Here is a 26,839-nt window from a genome sequence, read left to right as displayed (position 1 = left end):
TTAAATCGCTGTAAATTATTATTACGTTATCAAATCAATCATAAATTGCTGAAAAAACCTGAAATTAAATTTGCTGTTAATATTATTATCGTTTTACAAATCCATATTAAACCAGAAGGATTAGTTTATCAATTTCCCACTTAGATAAAAATTTGCAGATTAACTCTCATATAATTGAAATAAAATTATAGCAAAGTAGCTACAAATTTACTAAAAGTTTTGTATGACTATAAAAACCGTAAATATATGATGGCACAATATAGTTCTTATTAAATGAAACTATTGATCATTAATTAAATTTTGTACTATAATCAGTTAACTCTCATATAATTGAAATAAAATTAGAGCAAAGTAGCTACAAATTTACTAAAAGTTTTGTATGACTATAAAAACCGTAAATATATGATGGCACAATATAGTTCTTATTAAATGAAACTATTGATCATTAATTAAATTTTGTACTATAATCAGTTATAAAAATCTTGTTATTTTAAGAGAAAATGTAGTTTTTATTAAATATAGTGGAAGGTTTTATAACAGAAGCTAATATAATTATTTTATTAACTACAAATTATTTTATTTAAAAAACATTTACTTGGTTTTCAATTCATCTCCCTTTTATTCAATTACTATTTCATAAATATAGTGGTAGCATTTTCTACCACTTTTTTCTTTTCAATTATTATAAATTTAAAATAAGAATTGAAATTTTTATAGTCGTATCTTATAATTATTTTAAAGAGCATCGATTTTATGGGAGACTTAGTAAGAAATAATTTATTCAAATTACAATGATGTGCATAAATGTTATGTCCAGTAAGGCTCGTTGTAATAATAACGAAACTCTTTACTCCTTAGATTGTACAGTCGATATTTTGTTTTATAAATTTAATCACTTTTTACATGGCTATATTTTGAATGCAAAAGTATGTGTATATCTATATATTACCAAATGGACCATAAGAACCATTTGAACTAAGAATCATACACCGGTGTTATTTGCTTTTGCCATTCATAAAAGAAATTTATTTTTCGTGGATTTCTTTTTCAACTCTATGGACTATTGTTGGTATGTAATTTTGATACAACCCTTAACTCTATTTTTACTCAAGTGAAATCAAAATTTAATTCAGACCGCCTCAGAAACTTTATTCATCAGATAAAATGCTCAGACTGTGAATTTATTTACATAGGCGAAACAAGTCAAAATCTGAGGAAACTCCTGCATCAACCCCAAAATAGTTTAAAAAAAATGAAAACAATTAAAACCATGATTACAAAATATATTAATAATTTAAACCATGACATAGACTTAGTCAACCCTAAAATCTTATACTTCGAAAAAAATTTATTTAAATTAGGGTTGGTGGAAGGGTTGTTTATCGAATTACATAGCGACAACGTTTTTAACAAACGAAAGGACTCTACATCTCTGAACAAAAATAATAATTGTTTTTGAATAGCTTGTTGAAATTTTTAAATAAGTGACAAAATTCCATAGTTATTGACATTCTCAAAGATTGTCGAGTACGTGTGCAACCTTCTTGACTAGTATATTTATATTTTTTTTTCAAAAACGCGAAATTTTTATATCAATCTCACAATTTCGATAACCTAATAAATATTATATTCAAGTCAAAATATATTGATAACTAGTGGGGTGTATGGCATCGTGTCTTAAGGCAAATTGCTGGAACTTCCCGTACCGTAACGAAATGTTCGAGAAATATTGAATGTTTTCAAATAGATTATTATAAATATTGTAACATTGTCTAATATTTATAAGAATTATATAAACTGAATTGCAAAGTTAAACATTTAGCTCTGTATCTCCGAAATGGCTAAGCCTGCCTTCTCCAAAAACTAATAACCACTTCTTCCAATCATTACTACTTGAATGTTTTTTAGATCATTCAAATCGGATGCTCCGTTCTCTCAAAAACTCGATTTATATTTTTTGCACTCTTTGCTCTTTATCTGCCTAACCTGCCTTTGCCAAAAACTAATTAGCACATCTCTCTATCAATAGCAATCGAATGTTTTTTGAACCATTTAAATCGGTTGATCCGTGCGCCCGAAAACTTGGACGAAAAATTGTATCCATACATACATACACACACACACATCCATTTTTTCTAAGATATGCCAAAATGTTCAGAAACCTTCAAATCGTCGAGAAATGTAAAAATTTTCAATTTCGATTTCCGGCCCATTACAATAACTTACCCTACGGGAAGTTAAAAATATAATTATATTTTTATTGCTAAGGTTTTGAGAAACCGTTGGCACACCAATCTTGGATATTGAAAAAACATTAAATTATATTCAATGAACAACAAAAACCATTATTAAAATATCATCAATTATTCCGAAAGTAAACATTATCCGCTATAGAAAATAATTATTTCTCGATCAATTTGAATGATACATTTTCCGCACAAAATTTGTATAATGATAATTATTTCTGACAATATTGCTTTCATTTCTAATTTCGACAACATTGTCATTTCTGTAGTAAATTGTTATTACTCTTGACATGATGAATTTTTTGATCATCTCGGAAACGATAAATGAAAGAGCTATAAAAAGTGTTCATTTAATAGGTGATTCTATAAAGAGTTATTCATTAATCAACTGGTGCCCGCTGTTATTAGTATCAACCCCCGTAGTAAACGTTTAACAGCGAGAAACCAATAGCTTAGGGGATCGGCAAATGAGGTCACTCTAGAAAGTAAACTCATAGGCTAAATGAATTATGGATAATGGATATGGAGAATGGCTTCATTTTTGGTTCAATATTAAATATATCTACTCGTTCTGTCATAATAATATTAATACAAAAGTATATTGATACGAATGTGTAGGAATTGATACACGAATACATAAAGTGTACATAGTCACCCCCTCCCTATTCATTTATGTTGTGACAATATATCATACACAATTAATTCATTATATACAGAACTTCAGAAATCGCTTTAACTAAGATGGTGGACAATGATCCAATTTGATTTTCAGTAATTATACTGTCTAACCAAGTAAATTATATAACACACAACATGTATAAAACAAAAAACTATCGAATTATATATAATTATATATTCAGTAAAATTTCTAATTAGTTCCTAGTTATAGAAACCTTTTTTACTATTTTGTCTAAAAAGTCTCTCCTGGACAGTTTGGGGGTAAACGCACCCAAAGTATTTTTGAAACAATTTTACGGAATATTTAATATACAACTAACATGTAATCTACAAATATTACTTCAATGTATCTCTTGTGAAAATATATAGATAGTTTTAACTTAATTTACTTTTTTATTTACTATTTTCTTGTTGTTTACACCTTTGCTAGTGTAAAGGTTTAGTTGGTCCTTTTAACCTCACGTATATGTAAGCTATTATACAGGTTATATAAAAAATTTGTTGAATCTAACTTCGAATTAATAATGCATCTTATAAAACAATTTTATAAAATATACTTAAAAATCATTTACTTATCATAAACTAAATAAAGGTGTTTAAAACCAAACTAGTGGTGTGTATGGCATCGTGCCTTAAGACAATTTGCTGGAACTTTCCGTACCGTAACGAAATGTTCGAGGAATATTGAATGTTTTCAAATAGATATTTATAAATATATACTGTAACATTGTCTAATATTTATAATAATTATATAAACTGAATTGCAAAGTTGAAAATATTTGTTTAAAGTATATCAGACCTTAAGTCAGAATTACAAATAAAATCTGAATATTTTCGATATACAAAAAAAAATATTTAAAAAAAAAAATTGAAACATTTTTTTTTCCCAAAAGCAATTATTTTGTTTAAACTAGCAGAAAGTTCTTTGAATCATTCAAATCGGACGCTTAGTTCTCTCAAAAACTGCAATTTTTTGCACATTTAGCTCTGTATCTCCGAAACCGCTGGACCTGCTTCGGCCAAAAATTAATCTCCACTTCTCCCCGTCATTACGAATTGAATGCTTTTCAAATCATTTAAATCCGATGATCCGATCTCTCATAAACTCGATTTTTATTTTCTGCATTCTTTGCTCTGTATCTCCGAAATGGCTGGACCTGCCTTTGCCAAAAACTAATCAGCATATCTCCCTATCAATAGGAATCAAATATTTTTTGAACCATTCAAATAGGTTGATTCGTGCGTCCAAGAACGTGGATAAAAATTTTATACATACACACACACACACAGGCACAGACACACACACATACATTTTTTCTGAGGTATGCCAAAATATTCAGAAACCTTCAAAACGTGAAAAAATGTAAAATTTCAATGTCGATTTTTGGACGATTACAATAACTTACCCGACGGGAAGTTGAAAAAAACCTCCAGGCAGCGATGTCGTAAAAATTAAGGTGGATCGAGGTATTTTTTCTTTTCTTTCAAATAGTGAAAATTAGTTTTAAAATTTTGTATTTGACTTGGAGGTGAAACTTTTTACCTGCGGATCTTTAAACCCCGCTCTATCCTACTATTTCTATTATCTAGTAAGAATATTATTTAGTCATTCATAAACAAAGAAAATTACACAGACAGACTGATGAAATAGACATATTGCATTTATTAAGTGTAACAAGGTCAATTATAACATTTAGTGATATATAGGTCGTTAATTACATATTTTAATATTAAATTTTACTTATTAGCTACATCGTTACAATTATATTGTTAGCAACTAAAATATGTTTACAAATTAGAATCGAGATATTTTGCCAGTTTTTATTAAAATTAAAAACACATAATCAGTATTAGAGAAATCATATTATATTTAAAAAGACATTGAAAAGCTTTTTACAATAAGCTATTATAAGGATCATCACAAAAGCTTAAAAAAATATTGAGTTCTGATTACTTCTAAAAAGAAATTAGTAATACGGTATATAAAACGATAAACACAAAAAACACAAATGATAGTACAAAAAGCTATTTTTTTTTTAAATTAGCTCATTTCTGTAACCGAATTCAATTTAATTATTAGCGCCATTAAATTGATTGTGAGCCCTTCACAGAGCACCCATTTATATCCAAATAATGGCTATGTCTATATATATGTATATGTATGTATGTATGTATATATATATATATATATATATATATATTCTATAGAAAAAACGTATGTCAAGTGTTATTCTAGTTTTTTTTTATTTTAAAACTATTTTAACTTAAAGTAAGATCTTGGAAATATTATAAATTTGTTTTTTTTTTAACCAAACGATTCATATTTGATAAGGTGACAAATTGTATATTTATTGCGATAATATGCAAGTCAAAAATATAAATAAGTTTATAGTAAATAAAATAAATGATAAATAAATAAGTAATAAAATAACTAATAATTAATTAAATTATATTAAACCTATAAAATATTGACTTTAACCTTATTATAATATTATTATACCGACGGCTTGTAAAATTAATAAATAAATAATAAATAATAAATAAAATAAGAATAACATTTTCCGGTTGCAAATTTAACTTTTTGCAATTGTATTAACTTTCTTGGCGCTATATTTGAAACTATATATTTCAAATTATACAAAGGTTTACTAATGGATTATCTTTAGTAGTTATTAGTACATATGTATTTGGTACAATAGTTATTAACTTCCCGTAGGGTAAGTTATTGTAATGGGCCGAAAATCGGAATAGAAAATTTTTACATTTCTCGACGTTTTGAAGGTTTCTGAACGTTTTGGCATACCTCAGAAAAAATGGATGTGTGTGTGTGTGTGTGTGTGTATGTATGTGTGGATACAAATTTCCAGTCACGTTTTAGGGCGCACGGATCAACCGATTTGAATGGCTCAGAAAACATTCGATTCCTATTGATTGGGAAAAGAGCTGATTAGTTTTTGGCAAAGGCAGGTCCAGCCGTTTCGGAGATACGGAGCAAAGAGTGCAGAAAATTAAAATCGATTTTTTGAGCGAACGGAGTATCCGATTTGAATCATCTAAAAAACATTCAATTAGTAACGATTGGGAGAAGTTTTTATTAGTTTTTGGCAAAGGCAGGCCCAGCCGTTTCGAAGATACGGAGCTAAATATGTAAAAAATGGCAGTTTTTGAGAAAACTAAGCGTCCGATTTAAATGATTCAAAGAACTTTCTGCTTGTCTTAACAAAATAATTGATTTTGAAAAAAAAAATTTTTTTTTTTTTTTTTTGGTATTTTGTATATCGAAAATATTACAGATTTTATTTTTAATTCTGACTATAGTTCTAATATACTTTAGAAATAATTTCAACTCTGCAATTCGGTTTATATAATTCTTATAAATATTACACAATGTTACAATATTTATAATAATCTATTTGAAAACATTCAGTATTCCTCAAACATTTCGTTACGGTGCGGGAAGTTCCAGCAATTTGCCTTAAGGCACGATGCCATAATTGCCTCAAGATAGAATTCCACTTACAGCTAGTTTAATTTTTAATTTAATGTGAAAACTACTTTAATTTTTAATGTAATGATTATAGAAATCATTATATGAATCATGTAATATTAACAATGTTAGGACAGAAAATTATAAGATTCGATACATTAATTATAAAACTGATACTCCAAGATTACCTATGCATGCCCCATAGGTAGTCTTGGAGTATCAATTTTTAAATGCCCATCAAGAACAACAATGCTTTTGATTGCTTTTAAAATATGATGAAATTTACATGAGAACAACACACTAATGAACTAATCAACAATACTAACAACAAATTTTCATTGTTACAAAATAAACCATATTTTCATTTAAGAAAATTCGATTCTAAGGTATTACCTGTCATTTCGGCATCAACAAAGAACTTTACTGTATTTTACTTCACACTACTTGATCGTTTATAGTATATTCTGTTAATCATTAAGCTGTTAAGTATTTTTTAATAATATCATTCTAGTATATGTTTACAAACATATGCAGCTAATATAATTTTCCTCTTCATACAACGCAAAATATAATGAACATCTTCACTATTCGCCTAGGTAATACGACATTTACAAAACAAATAATACATAAATAAACCGCTAATTAACTCTGCTACATATCTAGACATTTATTTACGTTTCAGTAGTTACATGAAACCTACTCAATACAGGTAAAATGTGTTAAAAATCGTGTTTGCCGTTTTAATTTGCCATGATTTTCTGCTCAAGGATTCCATTTCAATTTTGATTAATGTGCCAGTTAAGATGACCTGAACGTCTTAATAAGTTCGACAATGTGCCTTAATTAATAATTGAAATATATTAATTCGTGATAAATTTATTTATCTTCCTTAAACATATAATTTTCTGCATGATTTTGGTATGTGAAATCATTAATTCAGGCAGACCACCAAGTATGTCAGACCTGACTAGATGGTCTAAAGATGTTTTTATCACTTTGATTTTTTTTATTAAAATATTTTTATGCGGTTTTCAAAATTATATATTATCGCACAGGATTGGAAAACTTTCTTTTGATTTTATTCTAATGTTGACTAAAATTATAGATCTTTTCTAATTTTTCGACCATACTTAGTTTGTAAACTTATTGTATTTTTATGCGATATCTATAATTTCCAATGTAAATTTAGCTCAAATTCAGGGTTTCTCATGTCCCAGTAGTAAGAGCTTTAGCCTTGCTCAATATTAAATAGTAGTGATATCAGTTTTCATTTGTAAATATACATCTATAAATGTTTCCGTATGAAAACAGCTTTTTCTCGGCATTGATGCATCCAATTAAGAATGTATCATCTTTATTAGAGAAATTGAAACAACAGAAATCTATCCTATCTATCCGATTAATAGGTTAAGCGTTGGGTTTTGTCCTGTTATTAGTTTAATTAGAATTACTAAATTCTAAATTGCTAGTCAAAACTGTAAATAAAATCGATTAGACAGAATGGAACACAGTTCCTAATGGTGCCTATCAGCGGATATAGTTTTTATACACTGATATGACAAATTTTATTATATGACTTCTGTAGCTAAAGCTCATACTTCTTTAGCTTAAAATTGTATTCAAGCTAAGTATTTTGGAGAAAACGCTTAACAATTCAGAAGTGTTTAAGAAACATTATGGCTATTCGTGCAACCGATCGAAATTGAATAATTCAAAAAACATTCGATTTGTATTGATAAGGAGAATCGCTGATTAGTTTTTAGCAAAGGCAGGTTAAGCCGTTCCAAAGATAAAGGGCAAAAAGTGCGAAAAACGATAACTCCGTTTTTAAAAGAACGGAACGTCCGATTTTAATAATTCAAACAACATTTTACTTGTATTTACAAATTGAAAAACTGAAAAAAAATTTGAGAAGGCATGTCTATCAGTTTCGAAGTTCTGAAAAAATATAAAAAAATGCCATTTGGCGGTCAAAAATGATCATTAGACATATCCACATCAAATTATCAGATATTTTATGGAGATTTTTATAATATGGATCAATTTTGTTTTCATTTCTATGGGTTCCGCAAGATTGTTTGTCCTTTAGACGGCGACGCGGCGCTTACGCTTCGATATTTTGTTTTTATGCATCTAAAGCAGTGCAATTGTTGCTTTGAAGAAAATTTCAAAGTTTCCAAAATGGAAAAAAACTTTTTTTCAAAAAAGTCAATTTTTTTCAAAAATTTAAAATTTATTAAAAATCTTTTTCTTTCAAAGTTTTAAAAAAAAAATCGTCTTTTTGTTCCAGCAATTTGCCTTAAGACACGATGCCATATACCACTAGTTGGTACATTTTTTGACGATACAATTATATCATAACTAAACCTACAAGATCTCTAGCTCATATATATATATATATATATATATATATATATATATATATATATATTCCTCGAACCTGCAAGCTAATATCTCGATGATAAATCTAGTACAAAAAACGGAAGAGAAGATTTTAATCAAGAATTTCATTATAAATGTAAGCTGTAAATATCTCCTAATAATACTAAAACACAATCATAAAAAAATAAAAAAATTAAGAATAAATTAAATAAAAAAAATATATTACACAGAACTTGGTAAAAGAGCTAAATTATCGATCATTCAATTAAGTCAATGAAGGAAATATTTGTCAGAAAAAAAAACATAGATTGCACATCATTACATTACATTGTTCATCTTATTCGATGGGAAATAATTAGTCCTGTGCTACAAGCTTTCTGTTTAAACAACATATTTTGTAAAACAAAACACAGCATTAATATTATTATCATTATTAAAATGAGATAAATAGCAGAAAATGCCCTTTGAATTTGAATTAAACTTACATATATTCTGAGGACATAAAGTTATATTAAATTGAAAAATAACTATTGTAGAGGAGCTAGGAGCTATCTGTAACAGGGGAAATTAGTAAGAAGCGAATTTCAATCGGATCTTAAACGATATTTAAATATTTTTATCTCGATTGGACATGCAAATCGTCCTGCATAATATTGTCATAGCTACTGTCCCGCAGGATGACGCTATATACAGAATTGTGCAGGTCCGTCATTTTCGACAGGTAATATAAATTTGCTCTATCATAAAATTTCGGTGTGCGTTATTATTATCGACTAAATTTTATGCATCATATTTCGTTTCAAAATTATCAATCTTTGATAATGTCTAACAATATTTGTGATTTATTTCGTAAAAATATATTCAGCGGATCTCAAGATATATTAAATTCAGAAAAACTGTTACAATAAGACCCAGGATCCCCTACTTTAAATATTTGAAATGATTTATCATAAAAATTTATTCACGCGTAATTTTTCTTAAAATTCATATCATAATTTAGAAATTGGTATATGTTATTGAGCATACACTGTAAGTTGTACATAATTGCTTTTTGTTATAATGTGCAATTTTATTACAGTTTTTTGCTATGGAATTATACAAACTATATGTGTTACAATTAATTGCCAAATATATATTTAAAAATATTTTTATTATTTTAATAATTTTTCTTGTATAAACTTTTTATATTATATTTTATTTTATATTATATTCATTTAAATGTGGATTAAACGTATCGACGTTAAGAGTATTTGATTTTATTTTGTTGCCTTAATTTAGATTTGATGAGATACATAATAGTTTTGTAGACATAGCATTCTTTATTATTAAGACCATCATGGATCTATATCTCAATCAATGATTGATAAACATCCTGCATAAAACAACTTTAATCTAAAGTTTATAAAACACAAACTAAAACCAAAGAGTATTATAAAGAAAGCAAAGAAATATGGTGGCGGTTATTACAGTAAAAAATAAAAATTTTTAACAGTAAATATATTATAAAAATCTACTTAGTAAAATTATAAAAATCTACTTCGACTTTAAAATTGATTGTATAACAGAATGGTTGTTAATAAGGCATGAAATATTGCTGCATTCGTTTCAACAAACTAATATAATATAAAACTATTTTTTATTTAAATCTCGGAATTCATAACCGCCTTAGACATCTGAAGGTTATATTTCATCTTGCACATAACTTTACTTATCAACCAATTGCATAATATTTCTACTTCTGCCTGAGTGGACACTTTGCATACGATTTGTCTACAATTTCCACTTGGCTGGCTGAAGCATGGAATATCAATAATGTAAAATTTGTAAGCAAAGTACTTCTTTATGTTACGTAAAGCCAATCTCTACAGTCGTATAGTCTTAACTTAACCAATATCTTCTGCTTATATCCGGTTAGAACCGACAATATCCATCCAGAGTGACAACATTTGAATACCAAAAGAAACGAAACCAAGGTTTCATTCGTAGGTTAGAATAATATTTATATCAAATCAATAGACAGCTTTTTAGATGTGTTTTGATCAACTTTTATTGGCTTAGTTAAAATTCAAATTTTATGGACGACTTAATTGGTTTGAAACCGTTATATTTCATCTGGGGCAAAATTATTTGACGTGGGTAAATAACAAATCCTTTTTTAAAACTAATTACTGAAAATTAATTGTTGATAACTATACCTATAGTTAGTAAAATTTAAATAAAAATAGTTCAACTCATTCTCAGAATATGCACTAAAAGCTGCCAGTTGAAAATGAATGTACGATTGCTAGACAATTACTTTTTTTTAAATAATCGATTTCTATCTCAACCATCCTCAAACTACTCATTTAAAGCTTTTTGTTTAATATCAGTCGACACTTGTCTCATAATTCGCATTATAGAAGTTTATATATAACTTATGTACATAATTAGTGGTGTATGGCATCGTGCATTAAGGCAAATTGATAAAACTTTCTGAACCGTAACGAAATGATCGCGGAATATTAAATGTTTTCAATTAGATTATTATAAATAGTGTAAAATTTTTGAATGTTTATAAGAATTATATAAACTGAACTGCAAAGTTAAAATTATTCATTTAAAGTATATAAGTAAACTTCAGAACTTTAGCAAGAATTAAAATTAAAGTCTAAATTATTTTCGATATACAAAAAAAATTTTTTTACCAAAAACAATTATTTTGCCTACACAAGCAGAATGTTTTTTGGTACATTCAAATCGGATACTACGTTCCCTCAAAAACTTGGTTTCTATTTTCTGTGCTTTTTGCTCAGTATTTCCGTAACAGCTAGGCTTGCCTTTGCCAAAAACTAATCAGCATATCTCCCTATCAATAGGGAATCGATTGCATTTTGAATTTTTCAAATCGGTTTATCCATATGCCCGAAATCATCGTCGAAAAATTGTTTCCACACATACACACATGTACACACACATCCATTTTTTCTGAGTCATTCAAAAATGTTCAGAAACTTCTGAAACGTGAGGATACGCAAAAATTTTCATTTTAGAGTTTCGGCCCATTACTATACCATACCCTACGGGAAGTTAAAAATATTATAGTCTTGTATAATAAATTATAACATTAATAATCTACCGTAATAATAATATAAACAAATGTTAGAAAATAACACAGCATTTTTCGAACTCCGTACCAAATGAGACCGAAAGATTATATAAAGGACCTAATGTCTCTTATATTGCTTATCGAATTATATTCCTTTTGAATTCCAAAACTATTTTTTATGTATTTCAAAAATCATTTTTCATATTTGTCCAAAGCCGAAATTATTTAATCTATTAAAATATTCTACGTGCAGACTATATAAGCACAAAAATAGATTTTGTTAGAAAAAAAATATTTATTGAGACATCAAATTCTATTTTGTTAAAACAATTTCTTCCGTTCATTACAAGACCTCATATTTACTTAAAGAGTAAATATCTTTATTGATAATTTTATCAGCAAAATATAAGATTAGTACTTCTTTTTAGCAAAGTACAGCAATTCTGTAAAATCCTTTTATTCCCATCTTTGTCTATGATTTCATTACAATGGTATAATGAAACTAATTAATTTGTGTTAATATATTTACTATAACGACTAGTAAATATTACAAAAATGATGCTATAAAATTGCATTTTGATGATGCTTTTATTGATGATATTTTTATTGATGCAGCAATATCGGATATGAACTATTTTTACTTGGACACATATGTCGGATAAGGGCTATTTTTACTAGAAAACATAAATATAGCAATTATTCCTTGAATAATTTGCAACGAGTAACATACTCTCTTCGGGCTACCTGATGTCAAGCAACAGTGATATCAGTTTTTGCTTGGAAATATAGATTGCAATATGTGCCCAGTGAAAATAGCTTTTCTCCGACATAGCTGCATCAATAAAAAAAATTATCGCTCTTATTGAAATTATAATAAAAATATAGAGATATGACGATTGTTTGAGTTGTCATTTATAAAACCGACAAAGTTAGTTAAGGAAAAATCATTACAACAGCTTACAAGACCCTTAAATTCTGATAGCTGTTAAAAAAATAACAAATTAAAAAGTTAATATTATTTTGTAAATAGGTATTTCATACCTAACATTCAAATTTAAAAAAAACTATTTATGTTAGTAATTAGTGTATTGTTTTTGTAGAAAGTAAGAACTCGCACTTCATTAATTTTTGTGATTCACCATCAAGCAATACAATCATTTTGATTTTGTGCGATAGAGTATCTTGAAACAAATTTGATAATATATTTCATTATAATATTATCAAAATCTGTTTAAATTTACTAAGATATCTATCTAAATGTTCAAATATTGCTGTTACATTTTGACAATGTAGTAGTGTGTTCTCTGATCAAAACCAGGATATTACTATTGAGTTAACAAAAACTAGATACACGTATATTATGTATTGTACCAATTAATTTTTTTCCAATACATTTTTTTTCTTACCGCATGATTTTGCAATTACGTGTTTGCCCTTCTTAACTTCGGTTCTGAACTGGTTCTTTTTGCTTTGATCAAGATTTAACCAGAAGATTCAGGTAACTTCTAGCTAGGGTTCTCCAAACAACGTCATATTTATCAATTATTTTTCGTGAATATTGTTGTATTGATTTGAAATAATCAATTCTAACTCATTAATTGTTTACTTAATATTTTGTGACATATTGTTATCGTTAAATGCAGACAGCCAAAGACCTTGATAATACGTGTTATAATATTTATTGAATTTTAGTGCCAGTCATGTTTCAGAATTTTTAATTTTAATCTACTTTTTATTGAGAGCTGATTTAAACCTTACTTTAAAGGCTATATTTGAGCCTCAATATCTTTAACAAATGTCGTGGTTCATACATTTTTGTAAGAGTTATTATAATACTGCCATAATTGCATCCCACTACCAATAATTTTTCTTGGTTATAACAGTAATCAGAACTAAAGAGTCGCTTGAGCTGCTGTACTGACACTTCTTAATTACGTAGCTTCAAGAAGGCAACCCAATGGTTGTCCTGTCTCTATTTGATATTTTATTATTAGAATTTTTCTAATACGAATAATTTTTAATTTTATGGAGTAATGCCATCTATATTTTTAAGCAAAAATCTGTATTTCTTTCGCTGCTCTATATCAGGCTGTTGTAGAATATTTACAAATTTAAATAGAAATATCACTTTAAATAAAACTAGTAGTGCATCGCATTGTGCCTAAAGACAAGTTGGTGGAACTTCCCGTACCTAAAATTAAAATTAAAAAAAAATATTTAAAACTAAAAAAATATAGAATCCTACGGGATGTTAGTCACTAATAAATTTCAGCTATCTGTTAAACTAAAATAAAATTATAAAATATAAATTGTAATATAATCATTAAAAGAATATTGGTTATACCATATTTCTTTGGAATAAAAAATTATTTTCAGTCGGATCTTGTGAGGACATGCACATAGGAATGAAAGAGGGTGTATTCTATATATAATTCTTATTTGTACTTAAAAGTAAAGAAAAAATAACTTGATAAATTGTTTGTCTTTTTTAATATTTTATTCGGCGGGGTAGAAAATGTCTTACTTTATGATTGAACGCAATTAAATTTGTCAGTAAATATAATATTCTTTTTTAACCCCGCAACTAAAATTGAAGCATAGTAAAAACAATTATAACGTAACATTCTGAAGCTAAAATGTACTTCTCATTTGATTTTTACAACTGATATAAAATCTCCTCAAATCTATGCTCAATGTACACTTTCCATGAAAGCAATAGTAACTAAGTATACAAAAGCTTATAAAATGATCTCAGGTATTTACTTATCAGGTGTTCAAAGTTTCCACTCCAGGTAGCTTCAGACTTCAGGTTATAAAGGGTTTTGTTACTTGAATTTTAATAACTATTTTGCACATGGAAAGCCCCAGAATGTATATTTATAATCCGCATTATATAAAACATATGCACCCAAACGACGAATTTGAGAAATCTTTAAAAATTTGTTTATGCATTAAAATGTAATTGAATACATTGTCCGTACCCAATGAAGTGAATAAATGAAATTGTATTTATTCTTATTTTGATTGATTTTTTAAATATTATATTATGAATATTTCTTCTGAAAAGAATTATGGATATTTGATGTGTTCCTGATAATTCATTAAAAATGTTATATAAATTCTCCTAATTTTCGTAAAATTTTCTATGACAACCTTGCAATATTATTATATTATAACATAATTATGTATATCATATGAAGTGTATAAATTATACATGCATGGATACAAATTAACGCAAAAGATAAAATAATTAGAAATAATCAATCTTCTAATTAATTTCGAAAATCATTATTTCATTATCAAAACTAATTTTAATTAATTATTTTTACTAAATTGATTCCTTCAATTTTTAAATAAAAATAAAAACGTAATGTAACTGTTCATATAATTTGTATGCAACGTGCGTAAATATATAATACAATTCTGAACCAATAATGCATTTCTGTAATATTTAGCTTTTTTTGTTTAAAGTATGCTAATTAAGTGCCGTTATTATTTACAAGGACTGCGTAAAAAATGAGTAAATAAGCGAATACGATATTTTTTTTATTTTTGTCAAAACATGCTCGGTATGTATAATAATGACAACTTATTTCAGCTATTTGATATAACAAAGATGATTTTTTAAAACAAAGCTTCTCATATAGATTTTTCTTGAAGTATAAGATATATTTTACAGTTTCGTACATAAAGTGCTTATTCCCTTATTTTGACTGTTTATTGGTATATATTTATATTAGTCCTTACGGTAAAATAAATTTAATTTTTCTTATATTTAAGGATTTTTTTGTACTAATGTACGATTGTTGACGTTATAAAACATGAAATTTGAAAAAAAAACTGTCGTTTTATTATACACTTTATTATTATACACTTTCATGGACTAATGATTCAAAAACTTCGTAAAATTTTGCCACATATTTTTTGCTTTCCGTAGGGTAAGTTATAGTAATCGAAAAACAAACAAAAATAAAAATTGTTACATATATTTACGTTTCAAAATTTTCTGAACTTATCTTATAGTAAAAAGCAGACACGATTCGAAAATCTAGCATATAGTAATTACTATATAACAAACTATCCAGGGTGCGTCATTTATATCACTATATTTTATTACAAGTATATTATTGTTTATATGATATTTCTAATAATAATTAGTATAATTGGTTAGTATCAAATTTTCTTTATATAACGCGTTAATGGATAACTGAATGCACGAATAAAGTATAGAGTCTGAAATAATTTTATAAATGAGTTAAATTATATTTCACATAATTTAATTGAATGTGCCGAATTTGTTTTATACCCAACCCTGTTATCATTTTGATACCTGTTCCTTAGACATGTGATGTCAATCCCAATAAACAGCGTAGAACAATTAGATAAGAGAAACCTGTCCGTGATGGAAATGAATTTCAAAGAGTGTGTCCTAATCGTAGGTATAAACAACGGTTTCCAAAAAAAAATATTGTTTAACTGAATTTGATAATGTATGTTATTGACCTCATTGACGGAAAACCAGAGATATTTATATGCTATTCAATGCCATTGATAAAATAATTGTGATCGTTTCAAAATTTAGTTTTCTCTTAGGTTTATAGTGTTAAAGATCAATATCATATATATATATATTTTTTTTAATTTAATCAATGGGAGTAATGGAAATTTTTGTTGTCTTTCATAATACATAATACTTTTGCGTATTGTCGTAGCTTTTTATTTATGTGAGGGCTTTAGCATGAGGTATTTAATTTATTTGAGTGCATTTCTGATAATTTCACTAAATTATTTTTTTTTAATTTTTATTGTATTTACAAATATAAAATTAGATAACACAATGATTTAAACCTGCGCCAATACCAATAAAGCAATAGTTTTCACTTATGATTATGCATTTCAGTAGAGTTTCAAAAAGTAGTAGTTTACGTATTATAATTTTTACAACAATTTTTATTTATTCTAATTGAATTTATTAATAAATGCTTTTCGGTTTAGTTTTAATTGATTGAGTTCATGTTAATAAAAAATGCCACTTTCACAAATAATAAATGCTTAAAACACATGACATTTTAAGGTAAAACTTGGTAAAAAAAATTGCTTCTCTACAAAATAGCCTAGTCCATGCATACACTATAAATTTATGTGACTGAACTAACCATAAAGCTATATACAAATTTGAAATACTTTGGTTTTCTATTATTGTTTTTTTTTTACTTCGTATATAAGTACATTAGTCATATACACGTTATCAATCAACTTTACAAATTAATTTTATCGGATTGGATATAAGTATACAGCGCACCATATATTCATTTTTTAGTCAGCAGTATATAAAATTTAATTGGGAGAAGAAAATATATGTGTGATAAAAGTGGCAAATATTGACGGCGTTTTTGAACTATTAGTCTATGTTAGTATATCAATCTAATTACAAAAACACCATATAATTATAGGCAAATCAACTCTCTTCTCTTAAGTCTTTCTAAAGTATTCCTGAGGACCCATCAAGTCCATTAACGCAAGCGTTAGATAAACATAAACAACGCTCGTGAAGTAACAAAACCATTTGATTTTTACTATTATCATTCTAACAACCTAATTAGACTAATTTATTTAAATTTATTTATGCGTAATTCGATTCGGCTAACAATTTGATTTAAATGATTCCGTGATCCGGCGAGATAAGCCTTGAAACCTCAGCGTCCGACGGGCCGCCTTGAATTTCTTTTAATAGAATGTATCGTTGTTTATCGTTGATGGTTTTGAATCATTAGAATGATTTCGTAAATGAATAGATATTTGTTACCAAATATCAAATTTGTCAGTCTATGATTCTCAATCAAAATCTGGCTTATATATACTTTCATAAGTTGAATATTAAACTAGCTGTAAGTGGAATTCTGTCTTAAGGCAATTAGGGCATCGTGCCTTAAGGCAAATTGCTGGAACTTCCCGTACCAATAATTATTATTTTTTTTTAAAACGATTAACATTTTTGAAAAAAAATTACTTTGAAAAAATAAGATTTTTGAGAAACTATAAATTGGACAAAAAATTAGTTTTTTTTTTGAAAAAAAAAATTTTAAAAAAAATTTTTTTTTTTTAATTTTTTTTTTTTTTGAAAAAAATTTTTTTTTTCTTTATTTTGACATATTGTGGAAGATCTGAACTTTTTTTTCAAAGCAATCGTACTGCTTTAACTACATAGGGACAAAATATAAAGCGCGTAAGCGCCGCGTCGCTGTCTAACGCATAAGCATTGGTACGGAACCGATAGGAATGTTAACAAAATGTATACTTATTGTTAAAATCTCTATAAAATGTCTGATAATTTGATGTGCATATGTCTAATGATCATTTTTGACCGCCAAATGGCTCATTTTTTTACTTTTTCCTCTATATCTCCGAAACCGCTAGACCTACCTTTATGAAAATTTTATAGATTCTTCATCTTGTCAATACAAGTGAAATGTTTTTTGAATTATTAAAATCGGACGCTCCGTTCTCTTAAAAACTGAGTTACCGTTTTCGGAACTTTTTGCCCCGTATCTTCGGAACGGCTTGACCTGCCTTTGCCAAAAACTAATCAGCACGTCTCCTTATCAATACGGATCGAATGTTTTTTGAATTATTCAAATCGGTTGTTCCGTGTTCCCGAAATCGTCGACGAAAATTTGTATCCGCACATACATACACACACATACATACATACACACACACATACACACACACATACACACACACACACACACACACACACACACACATACATCCATTTTTTCTAAGGTATGCCAAAATGTTCAGAAACCTCTGAAACGTAAAGATATATAAAAATTTTCATTTTCGATTTTTTTGCGATTACTATAACTTGCCCTACGGGAAGTTAAATACAAAGAAAATTCTTAATTTAGAGACTCTTATTTAAAATTTTAGAGACAGACACGTATAAAAATACATATACCTAATATTGGAATAAACACCTTAAATTCATACATTCATTTAATACGCGTGTTTTTTTTTTCAATTTCACGTTGTAGAATTTTCTATTTGAATATATTTAGTATTATTACTACAACTGCAGAATTATACAATTTTATAAGAATTTACCATTATTTCATGATTACAAGCAAAATTTACCATTATTACCATGATTACAAGAAAACAAAATATTTTACAAAAAATTCAATATGATGTAACTAATATATATTTTTAACCGTTTGAACTAAATTTACATATTTTTAGATTACTAAATAAAAATTAGTCATTAAAATACTCAGATTTAGTTACTTTACAAATGATAAACTGCAACAATGTTGTTTGTGATATGTAACAAGGGTATTCTATTAAAATTTCAGTTCTAATAATGATTATAAAATTAATATTTTTAACATGTTTTAAAGTAATTGATATATTTAGATATTTTGTAATATGTACTTGAATTTGAATTAATATCATCTAACATGAACATTAAATGATAAAATAAAATCGAAACTTCTGATATACAAATAACTCGGAATTTTTTACAATTTATATGTGTCAATAAAATTCGACAAGACATTTAAGTCCTTACAAAAACTTTTCAATATTTTATAAAAATCATGCATAGAGGTGAAAGTCTGACGAATTTGTATACATAATAGTATATATAATTTGTTTATATAATCTCGTCTAATTTTTTTATGCTTTTAGGGGCCAAAACAAATCGCCAATTTTTCTGGCGAAATTTTTCATAATGTATATATATTAGGGTAGTCCTTAATGTGGACATTTTCGAATTTCCTTGCTCCCAAGGGCTGAAATGGTTCCAAATTAATAAAAAACAATTCTCTGAAAGTTTTAGCTCTTAATATTGTAGTTATTAATATTGTATTTGTGTAGCTATTAATATTGTATTTTAGATAGAGCGCAATTCAAACAAAGATTTGTATGGAAATAGCATGAAAAAATTTTCAAAAATTTTGCAGAGCGTGGAATTTTCAATAAAAAATGAAACAAATTTTCACTTTTAATTCATTTGTCGCTAAGTTATACCTAAAAAATTTTTTTTTTAATTTTCATTTTTTTTCCAATTCTTCAAAGTTTCATACGAAAGTTGTATGCAGAGCGATTTTTATAAAAAAAAATGTGCTAATGGAATAGGTATTTCAAGCAAAAGTTGCATTTATTCTATTTGTGATTCTTGTATTTCAAGAAATAGTAAGCCTTTTGATGATAAATTATACCTACTACTACCAAAGCCAGATTTATAAAGTAAATTTATGAAAGTAGTAAGAGTTGATAAAATGTTTTATTTATTGTGTTTGAAAATTCATATTTAAATTATGAAAAATGATGAAAATTCATCATTTAAATTATTTTAATTATCATATTAAATTATTTTTAATTTTGTTATTCAATCTAATAATTAAATGATTCGTGTTGATTAAATAATGCAGCTATTATTCTATGAAATCTTTTTCAAATTGCAAATAAATTGATGTATCTTTTTGCTCCCGGGCAGAACCTTTTTACCCCACCTATGAGGTAAAAAGCACCAGGTGACAATTTTTTGAAAAATAGAGAAAAAAAAACATATTTCTACAATCATGAATTAGCTGGGGTTTTCTTTTAGTGAACTTAGTCAGAACACATGTTTGTTCGATATGTGGTATTTTTTATGATGTAATTGGTTTTTACTATATGATTGTTTAAAGACAAAATGGACCTTTGTGCTCCGCGCCACCTTATATATAATGTCAAATATTTTTATATTCTCAATTATTACAAAATTATAAAGAAAGTACTTTCCCGTCTTTTCATTACGAACATTGCAATATTCTAATTTCAGTGTGCGATTTAACTTTGTGCCAATATGCAATAAAAATAATAAAATTCTAATTTATTGCATAAATTATTCTTCATGAACAATTGCGTTTGGATTTTTAAGAGTAGGTACGTTCAACTGAACCCATATAAATTTAATTCAAAATATTTTTATATAATAGTAAATTGATATGTGCATATAAAATCATCAGTATATGAAACCACACATAGTCTGATAAATTTGAGAAATATGTTGAGAAACACTGCTTTACTATAGTATGATGAGCAATTAAAATTTGTAAATAGTAATATTTGTAGTAATTAAATTTTTCGTGTTCTACTAATAATGTTATAAAAATTATAGTTTTCCCGATAAGCAATTTTCAATATCAGATTTATGTGTGTGCGTGCCTTTAATCTATTTAATTGATCTCTTTTAATTAATCTGATCAGTGTCGTTAGTATCAATATCATGAATAATAAACACGAGTGCTAATGTGTTGTGTAACGCTGACTGTTTTAACATCTAGCATTGTAAATCAGTCGCTACATAAGCGTTTTATAGAGACTTAATAATTTCAGTGATGCAACTTTTAAACTAATAACTAATCATATTGTAATCATTAAATTTGGTGTCACTAAATATTTGCCCTTGTCATGTCTATAGTATGCAAATTTATCTTTACCGCGAACTCTGCCAATGAATAAATTATTTAGAAAACTCTATTTTTCATGTGTATAATCGAAAGATCAAACAAGGTCATTTAACCTAATGTTGATCTTTCAACAACATAATTACTTTAAAAGCCGCGGAATGTTTTCTGCATGCATAATTTTAACTGATACCGATGGTTTCAATACGATAACTGTCACAATTTGCTATGTAGACAATAAGAATTATAATACGCACACAAAATAATTCACAAATTGATAGAGAACCAGTATTTTTCATTCAACATGTGAATGCTTATCCTATTGACTTTGTGCGATAATTACTTATCAGTCTTTTATGAGTAATAAGCATGATTGAGGATTATAACTCCTATTATAAGTAATTAACGATGAACACTTTGCAGAAAATTAATGTTAAAAAACCGGACAGTTCAGTTAAGCATTTAATTCGTTTTTTTTTTTAAATTTATATGGGAACATCACCAAATTATTGGTATTACTTAGAATATCTATCTAAATCAAATGACAATCCATTGATTGTACGTCCGCCGGCATTTAGTATTATTATAGAATCTCGAAGTACCCATCAAGATAAAAATTAAAAAATAGAAAATATATATGATATAGGATGATAGAAAATTTGTATGTTCCTTGTTTTTTAAATAAGAAAATAATTCTAACTCACCCCATGCTGATGGTTGCCTGCCCAAAAAACTGCCCTCGTCCGGATTGTAGCATCCCTGCCGGAACTTTTCCCAGTTAGTCCGCTTATCCGCTCTCCTCATATATGGAAACTCGTATGTGATGACTTCTGTTCCATCGCGTCCAACTATTTTCTCCATCACGAACAAATTGAACGTACACAATTATTAATTTATTCAACAACAAATAAATTTATTCACTAAAAGATAAAATTAGAAATAAAAGATGCGGTTATATTATGAATTATAAACAGTTCAAATCGTTAGTTCTTATGTTGTATTCTGGGTAAGGAAATTTGTTTAGTTCACTGAATAACATGTGGGTAGTTCAGGTAGAGATTTGTTTCGGATCACTGGTCATAATTTGTGTCACGGAGAAAAATCGTGAAGAGGCCCCGGGTGTAAATTTGAACGCGGCACCCGATACTTGCGATGGTCGATGGTACACTGATCAAGCGACCAGTGTTCCCCGTACAGGCGCGTAATCTGTATTGGACTCTGCTTTACACGCCACATCTCGCTAGTGATATCTCTGCGCCACTATAAGACTTCTTTTTATATTTTTTCGTTCATATAATGTTTAATATGCTAATGCCGTATGAGACTCAGATAATTTACATCGGTATTGGTTCGCGGACTTGCTGTGTAAACATGTCAAATCGTTCGCTATTAAAAGTAATATAATGATGAGCCATGAGGAGAGTACAAGGGGGCAACGTGACGCCTAGTTTCAGAGCATAGATAAGGATTGTTAATATTGATAACGCGTTGTCGAACGCAATACATGGAAGTCGCACGCAATGCTTTTGCTCTTATCAGTGCAATATAATAAAACACAAGTTAATTTAGTTAGTAATAAGATAAATTTCGTATAAAGGTAATTTATTATCTGCATACGCTAAGTAGCCATGCTCATTCATTGATAAGACAGGTGTATTATGTACTTCCTGAATGACATTATCACAAGTATCGATCAGATCTTAACAATGTTGAAATTAATTTTTTTTAACTTTTGCTTTTGTAATTTACAGAAAATGGAAGAAAAACTAAAATGAAATTTTTTGCATATTTTTACGTTTCAAAGCATTTTGTCCATTTTGGCATACCTTGGAAAAAATAGATGTGTGTGCATACGTATATGTGCAGAAAGTATGTATGTTTGAATACACTTTTTTTTGTCCACGATTTTGAGAGCATGGATCAACCGTTTTGAATGATTCAAAAAACATTTGATTCGTATTGAAGGGGAGACGTGCTGATTAGTTTTTGGCAAAGGCAGGTCTAGCAATTTTAAAGATACCGGACAAAAAAGCAAAAAATGGCAATTTACTTTTTGAGAGAACAAAGCGTTCAATTTGAACGATTCAAAAAGAATTTCACTTGTATTGACGGAACAAAGAATTGATTGGAAATTAAGGAAAGACAGGTTTTACGGTTTCGCTCAGAAAATTTCATTTGGCGGTGAAAATGATCATTAGACAAATGCACAACAAATTATCAGATATTTTATAAAAATTTTATTAATAAGTACAAATTTTGTTTACTTTTTAATGGGTTTCATACCAACATTTATAATGTTTAACCGTCATTTTTTTAACAGCAATCAAACAACCTAGCCCATTATTTTCCTCAAACGCTCTTCTATTTTATGTATAAACTACAAATATTAAGATTTACATATATGTCGCAGCAACGCCCACGAAATGCGATTTTTACTTACGATAGTATTTGAAATGTATAACATCAAGTCAAAATTTGGCATCATACTGCTTGACATCGAGCCAGTTCAGATTGGGATCAAACCAGGGTCTAGTTTGTGCTAACTCACGTCCTTATCTATTACACCATGACGGGCCCATAAACAAAAATTAACTAACCTATTACGATTATACAAATCACTTAATCATTAATATCCTTAATTGAAATTTTTGAACTTTTCAATCAAATACATTATAAACTCTGTTTACGACTTTTATCTAAATTTGTATGTGTAACTAATTTCTCCGATAATTAAACTCAGCATAATTCTAGAGGGCAAATGCCCCTTTGTTTACCATTTTTAGATCACAAATGCTAATTCTTCAGTACCAAATCTTAAACAAAATCTATGTCGAACATTTAATACAAGACTCGTAATGTTTATTTTGTTTTTTCTTCTAATTTCATTTCAATTTTCACTAATTTATAAGGATCAATGTAAGAGCATTCAAACCATTTATAAGCATCGATGTAAGAGCATTCAAACCTGACTACAACTAATATTAGACTTGCATTTATTTCTTTTGAATATATAAATAATACAAAATAATTTGTTTTTAAAAGTAAACATTAATTGATCATTGATTCATTTTAAAATCTACCGTAATAATAAATTTGTATATCGACGGGATTCATATACGTAGTTCTAAATCATAAAGTTTAAAAATATTTTTAGCCGTTAATTTTTATCCAACTTTTTAGTATCAATATATTATTGCAAAAATTTGATTATTAATGAATAAAAATAGACATAATTAAAAGAATTCCTAACCTATTAAGAGTTTTAATATTGCATAGGCCATAGGGCAATGGTGCGCCAGATAATTTAACTTTTAGCTAACATTGCTATTCGAAGTACTTTCATATTATAACATTCATTTCTTCATTCATTTGAATTTTAAGCTGATTACAAATACCGAAGTTCTACCTGAAGCTTTTTTATATTGTGCTCTTTATCAGAGAAAGGTCTAGAGTTTATATCCCCAATAAATACCAACAGAATAATAAAGCTTGTAATAGACAGTCAAACTTTTTAATCTGGCGCCTAATATACGTGTTTGAAGAGTCGTAAAGTCAGAAGATGTAATTTTATGAAAACTATGATTCGAAAGATTTTGATCTTCCATGCACAACACATTATACTATAATAATTATACTAATGGAAATAATCAGTAATGTTTAAAAATGAAAAGAACAGAAAAACTGTGTTTTTAATTGGTTATTCATGCAATTTAAAATATATAAAATAATTGTTTCAAAAATATAACTTATATTACTAATCATTAGTATTTGAACTTTTTTGCCAGTACCAATATTTTATGAGACAAAACATATTATGATGTGTATACAGAAATTCGCTTCAATACGAGTTTCGTTCTCTCTTCGTGTTTAGAATTTGAAAAACGATTATTTTCATAAAATAGTTTTGTGTTAATTAACACATTTATATTGCAGCTGTCAAATGTTTTTCCAATATAACTAATATATAACTAACAAAAAAGTGAAGTTATTCCGAAAAATACGAATATAAATTGAAGATCAATCCCTTGATCCTTAAATATATAACTGTCGAAGGACTAGCTGACAATTTTTCTCATATTTCGGTTATAAAATTGTTACTAGAGTCATATTTTCAATTACAAATATTAATTCAAATTACTTTATTAAGCAAGGAGTTCAATAATATTAGAATACGTTTAAATACAATGATCTCTGTTTGCTTAAAGCTTTTTAGTGTCATTTTGTACTTGTGAAGCTTTTTAGGTCAAATAGAGATACTATGCAATTTTATAACTTCGAAAGTTCAATTAATTTTATGATATTTATAATTTGAAATTTAAATATATTTTACTTCATGATTTTAAGCTTCAAATCTTTTTTAGAAAACTGGTTCAATGTTACTATGAGGTTTTGTTACAAATTATTATTGTTGAACTTAAACCATGCAAATATATTTGCATATACATAAATTTTTGAATATTATCGAATTTAAAAACTAAACTAGTGGGGTGTATGGCATCGTGCCTTAAGGCAAATTGCTAAAACTTTCCGTACCGTAACAAAATATTTGAGGAATATTAAATATTTTCAAATAGATTTTTATGAATATTGTAACATTGTCTAATATTTAGAAGAATTATATAAATTAATTTGCAAAGTTGAAATTATTTGTTTAAAGTATATTAGAACTAGAATAGAAATCTATTTGAACTGTGCACTTATATATTTATTTGACATATAAAATATTTAGAATTAAGCGGTTATTATTTAAGAAAATGCGAATAACTCAAGTTTTAGTTAGCTTTTAGTGTATAATTTATTGGAAAATTAAAATCACTGCTATAATAAATAGATGAACAAAGGGGCTAAAGAAATGAATTTCAATTTTATCTATAGTCAAGTTTAATTAAATTCAATGCAGGTCAGTAATAATCCCGAGAGAAATCTGCAATCGTGATTTTAATTTGAAGCTTAAATAAAGTATATATATATATACACACACACACACACACACACACACACATATATATATATATATATATATATATATATATATGTGCTAGAAAACTTGAGATTTTTTATTAGTAGTCTTAACATGTATTCAAATAAATAGTGCGGTAACCGAAAATGATAACACACATTGTATTAGCAACGATAGTAGTCAAGTACATGTTTTGAATTTTTAATTAAACTTTTTGTTCAGTTCATATTCCGAATGATTTAATAAAATAAACAAATACTTATTTATTCATAACATTATTTACCTATATCATACATACGTAATTTGTTTCACGCATTACGTAATATAATGTCCAGTGAAATTCATGAGATTTCGTACTAAAGGAGTCCAAATGAAATCGTTTATTTTTCCGTTTTTCCGTCCGTTGTTTGTTCGATACGATTAGTTTAACAGATTACATATATTGTCATATATATTATATAATTAACTTTTCGAAAGAGAAAATTGTATATTCGCCATGCTAATTTTACGTTTTCCGGCATTTTAAGTCATTCGTTTAACACCGTA

The 26,839-nt window shown here is 27.4% G+C and overlaps 1 protein-coding gene across 1 annotated transcript in view; it reads right to left on the bottom strand.

Annotated features, from left to right (window-relative positions):
- The window catches only part of LOC113375968 (sodium/potassium-transporting ATPase subunit beta-1-like), a 43,819-nt gene extending 21,294 nt beyond the window's left edge, over nt 1-22,525 (bottom strand). Inside the window, exon 1 of the mRNA XM_026615905.1 lies at nt 22,038-22,525. Within this exon, the coding sequence (XP_026471690.1) occupies nt 22,038-22,194 (157 nt within the window). The 5' untranslated portion in view covers nt 22,195-22,525. The remainder of the gene's footprint in view (nt 1-22,037) is intronic.
- Between the last annotated feature and the right edge of the window lie 4,314 nt (nt 22,526-26,839).

This window comes from Ctenocephalides felis, unplaced genomic scaffold (assembly GCF_003426905.1).
Source record: "Ctenocephalides felis isolate EL2017-DRISC unplaced genomic scaffold, ASM342690v1 CF-g0.4_SCAFFOLD_01886, whole genome shotgun sequence".
In the NCBI taxonomy this organism is placed as follows: Eukaryota; Metazoa; Arthropoda; class Insecta; order Siphonaptera; family Pulicidae; genus Ctenocephalides; species Ctenocephalides felis.
The sequence above is the reverse complement of the archived record's forward strand: the minus strand, read 5'-3'. Positions and strand labels throughout refer to the sequence as shown.